Below are 12,749 nucleotides of genomic sequence, written 5' to 3'. Positions count from 1 at the left end.
AGCTTGTATGCCTATATGGCTCGAAGTAACGCACCTCTGAGAGAGCAATACACATTTCACCTAAGCTTATACAATACCATTACCAATACCAATACCAATACCATTAGCTTATACCAATCACATTACCGTTCTTCATGGTGGATGGTTGGACACATTTTAAAATATCCGTGGTTATTGTTATGGGAAGGGATAAAAGACAGATGGATCAAGTTACATTTCTCATTTGTAACACAACCATGGGTAACGTTGCAAGTCGCCTTTGCACGAGTTCTACCCCTACTTTGGCTTTAAGTGATATATGTCAAAAGACGCGCTGCTTAGTTGCATGTTGCGGCAGTCAAGTACACATTGAGATGCCACAGAGATGCCACAGACGAATACCAAAAGCAAACCTGCGAAGAACGCGAGGAACAGGAGGAGCGACAGCCAGAAGAACCGGCCTTTAGAGAAACTGTACTATGAACCAAACCGTGCGTCAGCGTTAGGAGAAGTAAAAAAGTTGTATCAAGCAGCAAAGAAGTATGGTATAACGCGTTCCCAGATTATCACTTGGCTGCAACAGCAACCTGGGTACACTTTACACAAACCTGCTCGAAGACGTTTTCGTCGCAACAAAGTTTATGTGAACGGTTTAGATGATCAATGGCAGGCTGATTTGGTAGATCTTCAAAGCCTGAGCCGTTGGAACCGTGGATACAAATACCTACTTACTTGCATTGACATTTTATCCAAGTATGCCTGGGTTCCGTTAAAAACGAAGACAGGACCAGAGCTCTTGAAAGCTTTTACGAAGATCTTTCAACAAGGTCGCAAGCCAGACAAGTTACAAACCGATGCGGGAACGGAATTTAAAAACAAGACTTTTCAGACATTTCTGAAACAGCATCATGTTCACCATTTTGTCACCTATAATGAAACCAAAGCTCAAGTCGTGGAACGGTTCAACCGCACCTTGAAACAAATTATGTGGCGAATGTTTACCTCAAGCAGTTCGTATCATTACCTGGACAGACTAAATGACCTCGTCAATGACAACGACAACCAAACATTTCATCGCTCCATCAAAAAAAAACCCTCCGAAGTAACAGTGATGAATGCCCAGCAAGTGTGGCGTACCTTATATGGTAAGCCCCTTTCTGTGGTTAAGTATAAATTCAAGGTTGGCGACCAAGTTAAAGTCAGTAAGCACAAGCGCACATTTGAGAAATCATACCTACCTAACTGGAGCGAATAAACCTTTGCAGTGGCGGAGAGACTAGCAAGGCATCCACCTGTATACAAATTAAAGGAACACGATGGGGAACTGATTAAAGGTACCTTTTACGAGACCGAGTTACAAAAAGTTATTGAGCGAAAGGATCATTTGTTTCGCGTAGAGAAAGTTCTTCGCCGTCGAGGTAAAGGAGCGCAAGCAGAAGTTCTTGTTCATTGGAAAGGTTGGCCGAAGAAATACGATAGTTGGATTCCTGTCCGTCAATTGGTGTCTCTAAAATGATTCAAGACAACGACTTTTATGTGACGCTTCCTAGCAATGCAAGCACCAATTTATTCCCTTCCAATTCAAAATTGCACTATCGCGTGGCATTACCCCGTCAAATTCACTTGAAAGAAGAAGTAGATTGGGAAGTTGGACTTCATAGTGTCATATATCCATCATCGTGGTTTGACATTTCCCGTGAATGCTTACATTCCCACATCATGCTCCGTAACTCGGATTATTTCAAATTGTAGACATTACCAGAGGGGAAGTATCGGACGGCTCTGGAATTGATGGAAGGAATATTGCAGTGTCTGGACGAGATTGATCCATTACCGAGAAGTAAAGTAGAAGTGGATAATGAATGGAATGTTACCTTAAACTCTTATGATGAATGGATAGCGATCACTGTCTCGGTAGCTCAAGCACTTGGATGGTTAACAAGCGAGAAAACAGTGAGACCTGGTGTGCAAATGAATACCTCGCTTACCACAACCTATAAGCATGGTTACGAATGGTGTGTTATCCTACCTCAGACATCTATTAACTTCCCGGGCAGCTTTATCATACCATCATTCATCTCTCTCTGCCCCTGTAAACTCAAGTTAGTTCAAGTGTTAACGAATCTCGTAGAACCCTGGCAAGTGGGAGACCAACGCTTACCTCTTTTACACGAAATGGTTCCGCCTGGACAGTTTCGAGAAACACTATTAGAAGAGAGAGAACAATGCCAGTACTTGCCTTTACGCACAAAGATTTTTCAAACCGTTGAAATCTATTTAACAAATGGTTGTGGTCAATTGCTCTCATTTTTGGACGGTATCGTGAACGTGGTACTGCACTTTCGTCGTAGAGCACCATGACAAACAGTTTTTACATCGTTCTGACCAGCGACGCTAGCAAGGATCAGTATCCTGGGAACAAGCCTTCTGATTTTACAATGCAATTGACGGGTCAACTGCACTTAAGTGAAGACTGGGAAGTTGCCATGACGCGTATCATCTACCCACACTCTTGGCAGAACGTGCGCGAAAATCAACTCTCTTACACGTTGCTTTGCAAGACAGGTCTTGTCCCATGGACATTAACCATTTATCTACCAAGTGGTATTTACCGTACGGTCAAAGACATAAATCATGGGATGTTGAAGGGACTTCACAATGCGTTAGGGGAGATTTATCTGAAAAGTGAAAATAGCATTACAAGTTTGGGTGGAAACGAGTGTTTTTACATTCACAAGAAAGCCCAAGATTTCTATGAGCTCACATTACCTCAAGGTTGGTACGTAACACTACCCAAGACCTTGGCTCGAACTTTGGGATACTTAAACCATTAGTATCATATTCCTCAGCTGTACCAAATCGGAGAACTTGTGAAAGAGAATAAGGATCGGAGCGTGTTTCTCATGAAGACTACAACAACACTTGTTAGAGAAGAAGAGTTGGTGTGGGGCCTGTTATCCCCAAACGCGTTTCAGACCATGTACGTGTATTCAGATTTGGTAGAGTCCCATGTGGTGGGCGATACTCTAGCCAATGTGCTACACATACTAGTACCTCGAGGACAACCCGGTGATGTCGTTGCAGAAGAGATCAAAGTACCACCCTATCATAGACTTCGCACTACTGTATTTTCATCCGTTAAAGTAAATATAAGAGGAGACACAGGTGAACTTACTCCATTTGCTTCTGGTAACGTACGTGTAACGTTACACTTTCGACGGAGAGCTTCTTTCTAAAAAAAAAATGTTACTTCCTATGAACTTCTACCCTTACCGTAGTCATGTCGTACCTTTCACGCAACTTGGAAAAGGAAACATCAGCGTTTTTGGAGGGTCATCCCCTTATAGTCAAGGAGGGAATGGCCTAGGTGGTATGTTTCGCGGTCTCGTCAGAAGAGCCACCCCTTTTCTAAAATCAGCCGCAAAGAAAGTAGGAAAACGTTTACTGAAAACAGGTGTGGACACTGGAATGCAAATCGTTGGAGACGTCTTAAATGGACAGTCCATAAAAAAAGCTGTGGCGGCGAGAGCTAAAAATGCGGGCAAAGAGTTTTTCGCAGGTACTTTCAACGACTTAACACAACAACAAGGGAGTGGTGGCAGAAAAAGATATAAACGCAAACGAAAAGCCATACCTGTCAGTTCAACTCAAAACAAGAGACGGAGAACATCTCCTGCCCTATTCAAGACTATTTTCGACTGAAAATGAGTGCAGCACACCCTCTTTCAGCTCCTGGTGAGAATTCTAGCTTACATGTTTTTAATGTACCTGTAACCGATGTATCGATCGTCAGTAGCAAGTGGGTGGATTACGAACCAGTGCAAACGAGTACTAACCCCATCGAGTTTGTCATCAAACCACTGGCAGACTACATTGACATTAACAAGACGGAGCTACGAATGGTGTTGAAAGTAACCAAGCAAGACGGGACTCCAACAGGGGATGGGAAGAAATACACTCTGATCAACAATGCCCTTCACTCTATCGTGAAACAGTTTACTATTAAGATCAACGAGACACTTGTGACAGAACAATCAGATACACAAGCTTACAATGCTTACATCAAGACCATACTTAATGTCACAGAGCAGGCGAAAAAATCATCCTACTTAACAAAAGCTCTGTACTACAAAGACACAGCTGGACATATGGATGAAGTAGATAATACTGCGGAAAATAATATCGGTCTGCAGAAAAGGGGTGTATTCACAAACAATGGAGCTGAGGTGCGGTTAGTTGGAGTACCTTTATGTGACATCTTCAACTTGGACAAGTTATTGTTAGATGGTCTAGAAATCAAAGTAAAAGTGGACCTGAACAGTGATGCTTTCGTTCTCATGGGAGGCGAGAAGCCAAACAATTGCAAGTTACAAAGCATGTCAAGCACTCTCCGTGTGCGCACCGTGCGTGTGGCAGACAGTACAAAACTGGAACATTTTCAGATCATGCAAGGTCAAAAAGGACGCGCTGCCCTCCCTGCAGTTTACACTTTGACCAGAACCCCAACCCATGCAAAGATCATTCCTCGGGGGGTGTTAAATCATACGGAGACGGATCTCTTCAATGGTCTTATTCCTCAATGTGTGATTTTCGGGATGGTGCGCAACGATGCGTACAACGGACACCTGACACGTAACCCTTTCAATTTTCAACTGTTTGACCTACAAGGAGTTTGTCTAACTGTGAATGGAGAAGAAATGCCCCACTCTGCTTTAGAATTGACAGGTGGGAAAAAGATTGATGGTTATAACACCTTGTTTTCTGGCAGTGGAGATATGAACTGTGGTCATGGTCTGGATATTGATAGAGTGGATTGGGAAAACGGTTACGGTTTGCTCCGTTTCGATTTGACGCCAGCTGGAAGCGGTCATCCGGATCATTTGATACCACATCGTTCGGGTAACGTCAATCTGTACCTTAAATTTGGTACTCAAACAGAGACAGTTCTCAATTTAATCGTGTACACAGAATTCCAGAATCAGTTGGAAATTGATCGCAACAGACGCGTGGTCTACGATTTGTCACAAGGCTCTTAAGATGCATACCACCCAGGAATTATGGGAAGCGGCTCTCCGTGACCCTGTGTTGGGACCCCTGATGCAAGGTGTGTTCCCTAGCGACAAGTTACCAGTCATCAAGACCTACCCTACTGGGCTCATATCAAATACAGACCCTCACCATCTACCGGGAACCCACTGGGTGGCGATGTATTTTACTTCACCCGGAAACAGTGAATTTTTTGGCAGTTACGGGTTTCCTCCTGAAGTGTATGAGATGGAAGATTACATTTTAAGAAATGCGACCTTGTACAACGACATACCACTTCAAGGGATGAATTCTGATGTGTGTGGCGATTATTGTTTATTTTATCTACTTCACCGAGCACGAAACATGGACTTGAACACTATTCTAGAAAATTTTAGAATGAAGGATACGCAATGGAACGATGCACAAGTAGCTCAATTTCTACACAAACATGTGTCAACTTTAAAACAAGTTACGCATTCGACAATGATTCAGTGTGATAGTAATCCATGTTGTGAAACCTATAAGCGTTGTCGTAAGAGGTTAATAAAGTACTTTTAAAACAAACAAAGAAAACAGTGTGTGTGTGTATGCTTTTTATATATTAGTGAACATCATAAACTGCAATCATAGTAATCCTAACCATCTTGGAGATAACATGGCCCAATTTAAATGTCCGAGCAGCATCATGATCGCAGGACCCAGCCAATGCGGAAAAACAACGTTTACTAGACAACTGTTACGGAATGCAAATGTACTCTTTGAAAGACCTATTAGGAAAATAGTCTACTGCTACGGACAGTGGCAAGAATGCTTCAAGGACATGGGGGGTCATGTGCAATTTGAAGAAGGCATCCCTGAGGATATTCAAAGTTTATTTCCACCAACATGTCGTCCTGGCGTCCTCGTGTTAGATGACCTAATGCGCGATTGCAGCGATGATGAGCGCATTTTGGATCTCTTTACAAAAGTCTCTCATCACTGCGACGTGACTTGCATCTACTTGACTCAGAACCTCTTCCCGCCAGGAAAGTTTTCACGCAGTATTTCTCTGAATGCTCATTACATCATTGCTTTTAACAACCCTCGCGATACGTTAGGCCTACGAACCCTAGCTCAGCAAGCGTTTGCGGGACATGTACCTTTTGTATGGGAGAGCTTTCAGGATGCTACGTCACAGCCGTTTGGTTACTTAATGCTAGATCTTCACCCACGCACAGCGAATATACAAAGGGTAAGAACAAAAATATTACCAACGGAGCAACGTTTCCCGGTGGTGTACGTGAACAAGAAAACCCATAAAACAGACAAACCACTGCCTGTGTCTTTTAGTTGACAACATGCCAGCGTATTCGACACATCGAACTCCTGTAGAATCGAGAAGAAAACGTCAACGCGGGGGTAAAATGGTGTTGCGTTCTGACATCAAGACATCATCTAACGGAGTTAAAAAAAGAAGCACACGACTGTCAAAGCTCAAATCGCATTTACCGTTTTTATGCTCCTGTTTTAAAAGTAGTGGTAAACAGCGTCGTGACATGATCACAACGGCAAACCGAGGACAAATTGAGTCTATCAGTGAAATTGCGCTCAATCTGCTTAAAGGGAACATCCTCGTCCCAAAGTCATCATTTGAACGTTTGAAACCACACAAAGACAAGCTGCTCTATCTCACCCGAAAGAAACCAAGTCTCAAACAGAAAAAACAGGTGCTTAATCAAAAAGGAGGGTTTTTACCAGCTCTTGCCGGACTCATTGCACCCCTTGCTGTTGATCTACTTGGAAAGCTTTTCAAATGAAACACGTACAAAAGATGATGCTGGTTCCAGAACATTTATTTCAGAGTCTTGAAACAGAACACCGATTAACATCCCCGCCACAACTCGCAACACTGACTCGTTTAGATCAAGACATGATGGATTCTTCATTACCCGAAGACCAAAAAATTAGTTTGTTAGATCAACTTTTACATCGATATCAAGGTCTGTCGAGACAAATGAAAAGCGAGGCTACTGTGAAACCTACTGTGACTGCAACAGTGTCACCTGCTCCAACTGAGACAAGTCCTACGACGCGTTTAGAAAAGACTAAAAAGGTACTGTCGAGAAAACTTCCCGCAACACCAAAATCTACAGCTACAACTGGATTGAGCAAATCTAAAATTCCCCGTACCGTTGTCAGATCTGCGTCATCGGGAAAACAAACGCCTCCCTCAGAAACGATATCTGTTCCGGAAACACTACAATCAACACCTGCGAGTCAATCCAAAATTCCTGTTGCAAAAGTCGATGAACCGGTTTTACCAGAGGTGCCAGCATTTCTTTTGGAAACTCCTTTGTCTACACCGACTCGTAAAAGGAAAATAACAAGGAAACCAAGAACACCTATGGTAGCAAGATTGAGAAGCAATAGACAATGGGAACCGTACTGAACTGGAAAAAAACCTGTTCACCTAAAGAAAGAGAATATATAACAGAAGGATATGGGTTGCTGCCGTTGTTAGTTTTGTGTGAAGATCATGGCATCCAATATGAATGAAAATAAGATCAGCTCGTGTTGTGGACAGCTTGAAGAAGAAAGAATAAAAGAAGCCTACTGGATCACTTTTGCCTCCTTGGTGTATAAGGACATTTTTAAGCAGGAACCATTATTAGTACATCATAATCAAAAAGCGATATCATGTTTAAATAAAACAGATTTGGATAAATATCGCGAGAATGTCTATTGGTTATGGCACGATTTATTGGACGTGTTGGATGCAATGGCGCCGTACGAACAAGATTGGGTCGATAACACGCCACAACATGAGGAACAGAAACACACTGAGAAACTTCTTCTGCAGCGTGACCAGTTTTGCAAAACCTGTTGGTACTGGCTAGACTTGATTACTAATTAATGGTGTTAATGAGTTTGACCGGTGTTAAGCTGGTTTTCAAAAATCTTATAAAGTGACTCTGACTGTGCTCATCACACAAGACTTTCAAGATGAGTTACTCAAAATGAGGTCTCTGTCTTCAAGACCTTGAAGTGATCAGGCCCGCCTCTGGTATACCTTATATTCGCTGCTTAAATTGGAAAGGGTGTCCCTTCTTCTGCCCTGAAGAGAGTATCCATGGCTATCAACAATGCGTGTGTGACCGTGTGATCCCTGAGTACAAAGTATTTGAGGGTGGTAAGCGGCTACTGTGCAAGCATATGGAGACGCCTACGTTAAGGGTGTCACGATCAGTAAAGAATCCATTCAGACCCTACTTTACATGTAGAAGGAAGGAGACATGTAGATACTTTCAATGGGCTGACGAAATGTCTGTGGATACGTATTCTGCAAGGGGGTCTCCAGTTTACGAACCAAGAGAAAAAGCAAAGATGGATATGATGCAAAGACCCAAGCTCATGAGACAATTTGCAAGAATAGATAAAGTGACTGATTCTATGTAAAATTCAGGAGAATCGTTTGCTTTGAAACTTGATTGTAATAATTTCTTATGTTTATTCAATAAAATAAATTGTGTTGATATGAAATATTGCCTCGTGTTCATTTTTTTCATTTCTGGGTGTGCGATAAGGATGAAAAGCAAACCGGTTTGACGGGATTATTCTAGTCTATATTATTAAGGCGACCCTTTGGTTTTTCTAACCAACCCTTAAACTTGTTTCAACTCGTTTGGCGATGACGTCAATGTCTTCTCGTTGTCAGCCCTTAAACTTGTTTCAACTTGTTTGACTGTGACGTCAGTGCCATCTCATTGGTTCTTAGCTACTCCATTATTCTTTCCCTATAAAAGCGCGATACTATCCGGCTGGTTGGGCGGAACCGTACCACCAGAACAGACTACACTTCACTCCAGATAAAAGAAAAAAAATATAATACAATTCAAACCAAATATATGACGTGGAGTTTATTCAAACCCCCTGCCGCCATCTTGAATATACCCTCATACACCTACGTGGTATGCATTTCATTATAAACCCTAATCCAAAAACCGGTTTGGGTAGAATTTCCCACTAGCCGCCATTTTGAATAATTTCGCCTAGTCATTCCCCCTATACTACTGTCAGGATCTTTGAAATCGCAGTCTTGGGGGAGGATGCGTAAATCTGGGATGAACTTCTCCGCTGTTTCGGACGATCCCTGAACACGGTCATGAAATTTAAATCTGGCGAAGACAGGGTTTGCTCTTGGACCGACGTGAGCTTCGAAGCGATCGTAATATGTTTTCAAGTTATTCTTGTTGTCGTCGATGACGTCGGACCACGTAATGTAGATATCTCGACTCTTTTGTCCTACCCAGATAAGGAGGTAGTGTTGTATTCCGAGGTAGAGAGTTGAACGCTAGTTCGCGACTGGGTAAACAACCACACTTGACGCCATTTTGATTAACCTCAAAAACAGACCACGAGGTCTGAACCCTTTATTCAATTGCGCATGCGTGCGTGACATGTATGTAAAATCTGCCCCCCCCCCCCCCCCCTCTTAATGGCGTACAAGCCACAACAAAGCTAAACTATGTACAATACAACAATAATGTTAAAACTAGACTTCCTCTATGGGTCTTCTAGGGCGTTTGATTTCTCTACTAGATCTCCGCAAGGAGGGTTTGTCAACGGCCTCCACTGGAACAGTAGTGTTTGCCGCTGGTTGCAAATCCAGATGCCCACCTCTTGGGCTGTCTGGTGGAGGAGTGGATTCAGGGATCTCTCTGGTTTCCTCCATAATCTCCCTACTTCTAGACACGAAGAGGCTTTTCTCCCCCGTTTCCTCTGTTTCCACTGGATGCAACTGACTTGTACCATCCATTACCCCTGCACCGCGATTTTCTTTGAGGCAGGGAAACAACCGATTAGCATGACGCCTGACGTATCTCTGGTCCCTTAAAAGCACACCATATGTGACAGATCCCTGCTTATCAACCACCTCCCCGGGTAAATGCTGAGCTCCCTGTCCATAATTACGTGAATAAACATTGTCGCCCAATTCGAAATACCGGGGGCTTGTCTTTTGGTCAAACACCTTTTTCATTGCTTCCTGTTTAGACTGCTTTTTAGCATGTACAGATGGAAACACCGCCCCCAGGGAAATTTAAATCATGTGGCCCATTAATAGCTGGCATAGTGGCAGACCCGTGGTGCTATCGGGGGTGGTATGCTGTCTCAAGAGGATGCGAGCAATTTTGGTTGTTAAACTACCAGATTTCATTTGTTTAAGTTTAGCTTTGAATGTCTGAACAGCACGCTCGGCCAGCCCATTTTAGGCTGGATGAAATGGAGCACTTGTAATGTGCGTTATGCTGTTCCTATTGCAGAAATTTGCAAATTGCTCACTTGTAAAATAAGGACCATTGTCTGATACTAGGGTATCAGGCACACCATGTGTGGCAAACATGTGGCGTAGTCCCTCAATAGTGGCTTCTGAAGTTGCAGTGTGAGTGACTGCTATTTCCACCCACTTAGAGAACGCATCCACCACAATCAGATACATCCTACCAAAAAGTGGCCCAGCGTTGTCCACATGTACCCTTGACCACGGGGACTTTGGGTACTCCCAGGGATGCAAAACTGTTTTAGGGACGGACCATTAGAAAAGGTATGGGGGGGGGGGGGGAGGGGTGGGGGATTTTCAGCTGGTACGAATTTTTTTTTTCGCGCATCGCTTGTGCAGGAATTTTTTTTCCAGGTGAAACCCCCTGCACGAATTTTTTTTTTAGACAAATATTGCTTTTTTAAACAGTGAAATCTTGATTCATTATCTATGTTTTTGTGAAACTATAGAGTTACGCAAGCAACACATCAAAAACCTCTCAGACACACAATTGACTACAGAGCAGATCAATTTACTCTCTCGAGGTTTGAAATTCATTCCAACACCTGTCATGAAAGAAAACCAGATAAGGCGCCAGCTAATTTCAGACTTCAACCAATTTGCCAGAAGGATGCGCCTTTAATATATATATCATGACCAAAATACTGAACAACATCCATTTAACGTGAAATCCAGTTGGATTCCACCGATTCAACGGTCAATTGCTCTTGAGACCTACTTACAAGAAGAAAATATAAAGCTTGCGGAAACTCCATTGGTTAAACCTAAAAATAATCTGCCACCCGGCGAGCAACGAGCTCTCAAAGGAGCTTATTAACAACAAACAAATTATTCTCAAAAAAGCAGATAACGGCACAACAACCGTCGTTATGAACAGAGAAAACAAAATTAATGAGGGACGGAAACAACTGGATGATAGAAATAGCTATCAGCCACTAGACAAACCAATGGTTAGAGATACATTCCAGCGAGTTAAACACCTCATTAACTCCCTTCGCCAAGCAGGGTGCATAGACGAAATGACGGCTAAATGGTTTAACCAAACAACAGATCCGCCTCGAATTCCAGTGTTCTATACCCTCACGAAAATTCACAAACCGACATTAGTCGGAAGACCTATCATATCTGGGTGTGATGGCCCAACAGAACGCCTATCATCATTCCCCAGCGGCGTAGACAAAGTACTTCAGCCAATAGCACAAATACAGGAATCGTATCTTAACGATACGACACATTTCACAAGGTTTATTGAGAGCACTAGGGTGCCAAAAAACACTTTTCTAGTCTCAATGGATGTCACTAGCCTTTACACGAATATCCCACATGAGGAAGGAATCACTATAGTGTGCAACGCGTACGAAAACGTTTATGCCCAAAAGCCTCCTATAGCTACTAATTTTCTCAGAGAAATGCTCAGCCTTATACTGAAGGCGAACTCCTTCCAATTTAACGGGAAAGACTATCTCCAAACACACGCAACTGCCATGAGCACTAACATGGCAGTAGCTTTTGCCAACATATTTATAACATCTATAGAAAAGGAGATCATAAGGCAGAGCGTTAACAAACCACTACCGTGGAAAAGGTTCATTTACGATGCATTTTGCTTGCGGGATACAAACAAAGAAGAAATAGAGCATTTCATTGAGCAAGCAAATTCGTACCACCCTACCATAAAGATTTCCGCTGAAGTCTCACAGTTAGAAAAACCTTTCGTTCATCAAATCTTACTATTTGGTCAAAAATTATCTGACCGTGCAAATTTGTGGAAAACGTTCGTTTCAGCCTGAAAACATACGTTTTTTAAAAAAATGGTGTTTGGCAGTGATTTGAGCACTTTTGGAGAAAAAATCGTAAAAAGGTAATAACATCCAGATCAGAGAGAGATAGTGAGATAGAGATAGATAGTTTATTGCAGCATTTTACAAGGCAGTCACCACAGTGAATTACGTAAAAATTTACACAATAATCGATATGAATTATTTACACGTTAAAAAAATAAAAATAAAGAAAAAAAGAAAAATCAAAAATCAAAAAAAATTATTATTATAACTATTTCTAACTGTAAAAAACGCTTTTTGGCAGTGATTTCAGCATTTTTGGAGAAAAAAGCGTAAAAAGGTAATTACATCAAGATTATCATTTGGTCAAAAATTATCTAACAGTGCAAACTTGTGGAAAACTTTCGTTGCAGCCTGAAAACGTACGTTTTTGTGAAGAACAGTTTAAGCCAGTGATTTCAGCAGTTTTAAAGAAAAAGTCGTAAACAGGTAATTACATCAAGATTATCATTTGGTCAAAAATTATCTAACAGTGGAAATTTGTGGGAAACGTTCGTTTCAGCCTAAAAACGTACGTTTTTGTGAAAAACGGTGTTTGGCAGTGATTTCAGCAGTTTTGCAGAAAAAATCGTCACTAGGTAATT

The 12,749-nt window shown here is 42.1% G+C and overlaps 2 protein-coding genes across 2 annotated transcripts in view; one reads left to right on the top strand and one right to left on the bottom strand.

The window, feature by feature from the left end:
• The window catches only part of LOC137999271 (uncharacterized), a 333,030-nt gene extending 324,211 nt beyond the window's left edge, over window positions 1–8,819 (bottom strand). The window contains exon 1 of the mRNA XM_068845108.1: window positions 8,706–8,819. The gene's annotated coding sequence lies outside the window, so the exon portion shown is untranslated. The remainder of the gene's footprint in view (window positions 1–8,705) is intronic.
• Window positions 2,674–5,441, top strand: LOC137999269 (uncharacterized protein F54H12.2-like). Its single transcript, XM_068845106.1, has one exon. The coding sequence runs from the start codon at window positions 3,684–3,686 to the stop codon at window positions 5,013–5,015; it is 1,332 nt and encodes a 443-aa protein (XP_068701207.1). The 5' UTR covers window positions 2,674–3,683; the 3' UTR covers window positions 5,016–5,441.
• Window positions 8,820–12,749: the final 3,930 nt, after the last annotated feature.

Source organism: Montipora foliosa, chromosome 4, assembly GCF_036669935.1.
Source record: "Montipora foliosa isolate CH-2021 chromosome 4, ASM3666993v2, whole genome shotgun sequence".
In the NCBI taxonomy this organism is placed as follows: Eukaryota; Metazoa; Cnidaria; class Anthozoa; order Scleractinia; family Acroporidae; genus Montipora; species Montipora foliosa.
Note: the sequence above shows the minus strand (reverse complement) of the source record. Positions and strands in the feature narration are given on the sequence as shown.

What these genes read in the sequence shown, in the direction of transcription:
- LOC137999269 (XM_068845106.1), top strand. Translation starts at nt 3,684, where the DNA reads ATGAGTGCAGCACACCCTCTTTCAGCTCCTGGTGAGAATTCTAGCTTA.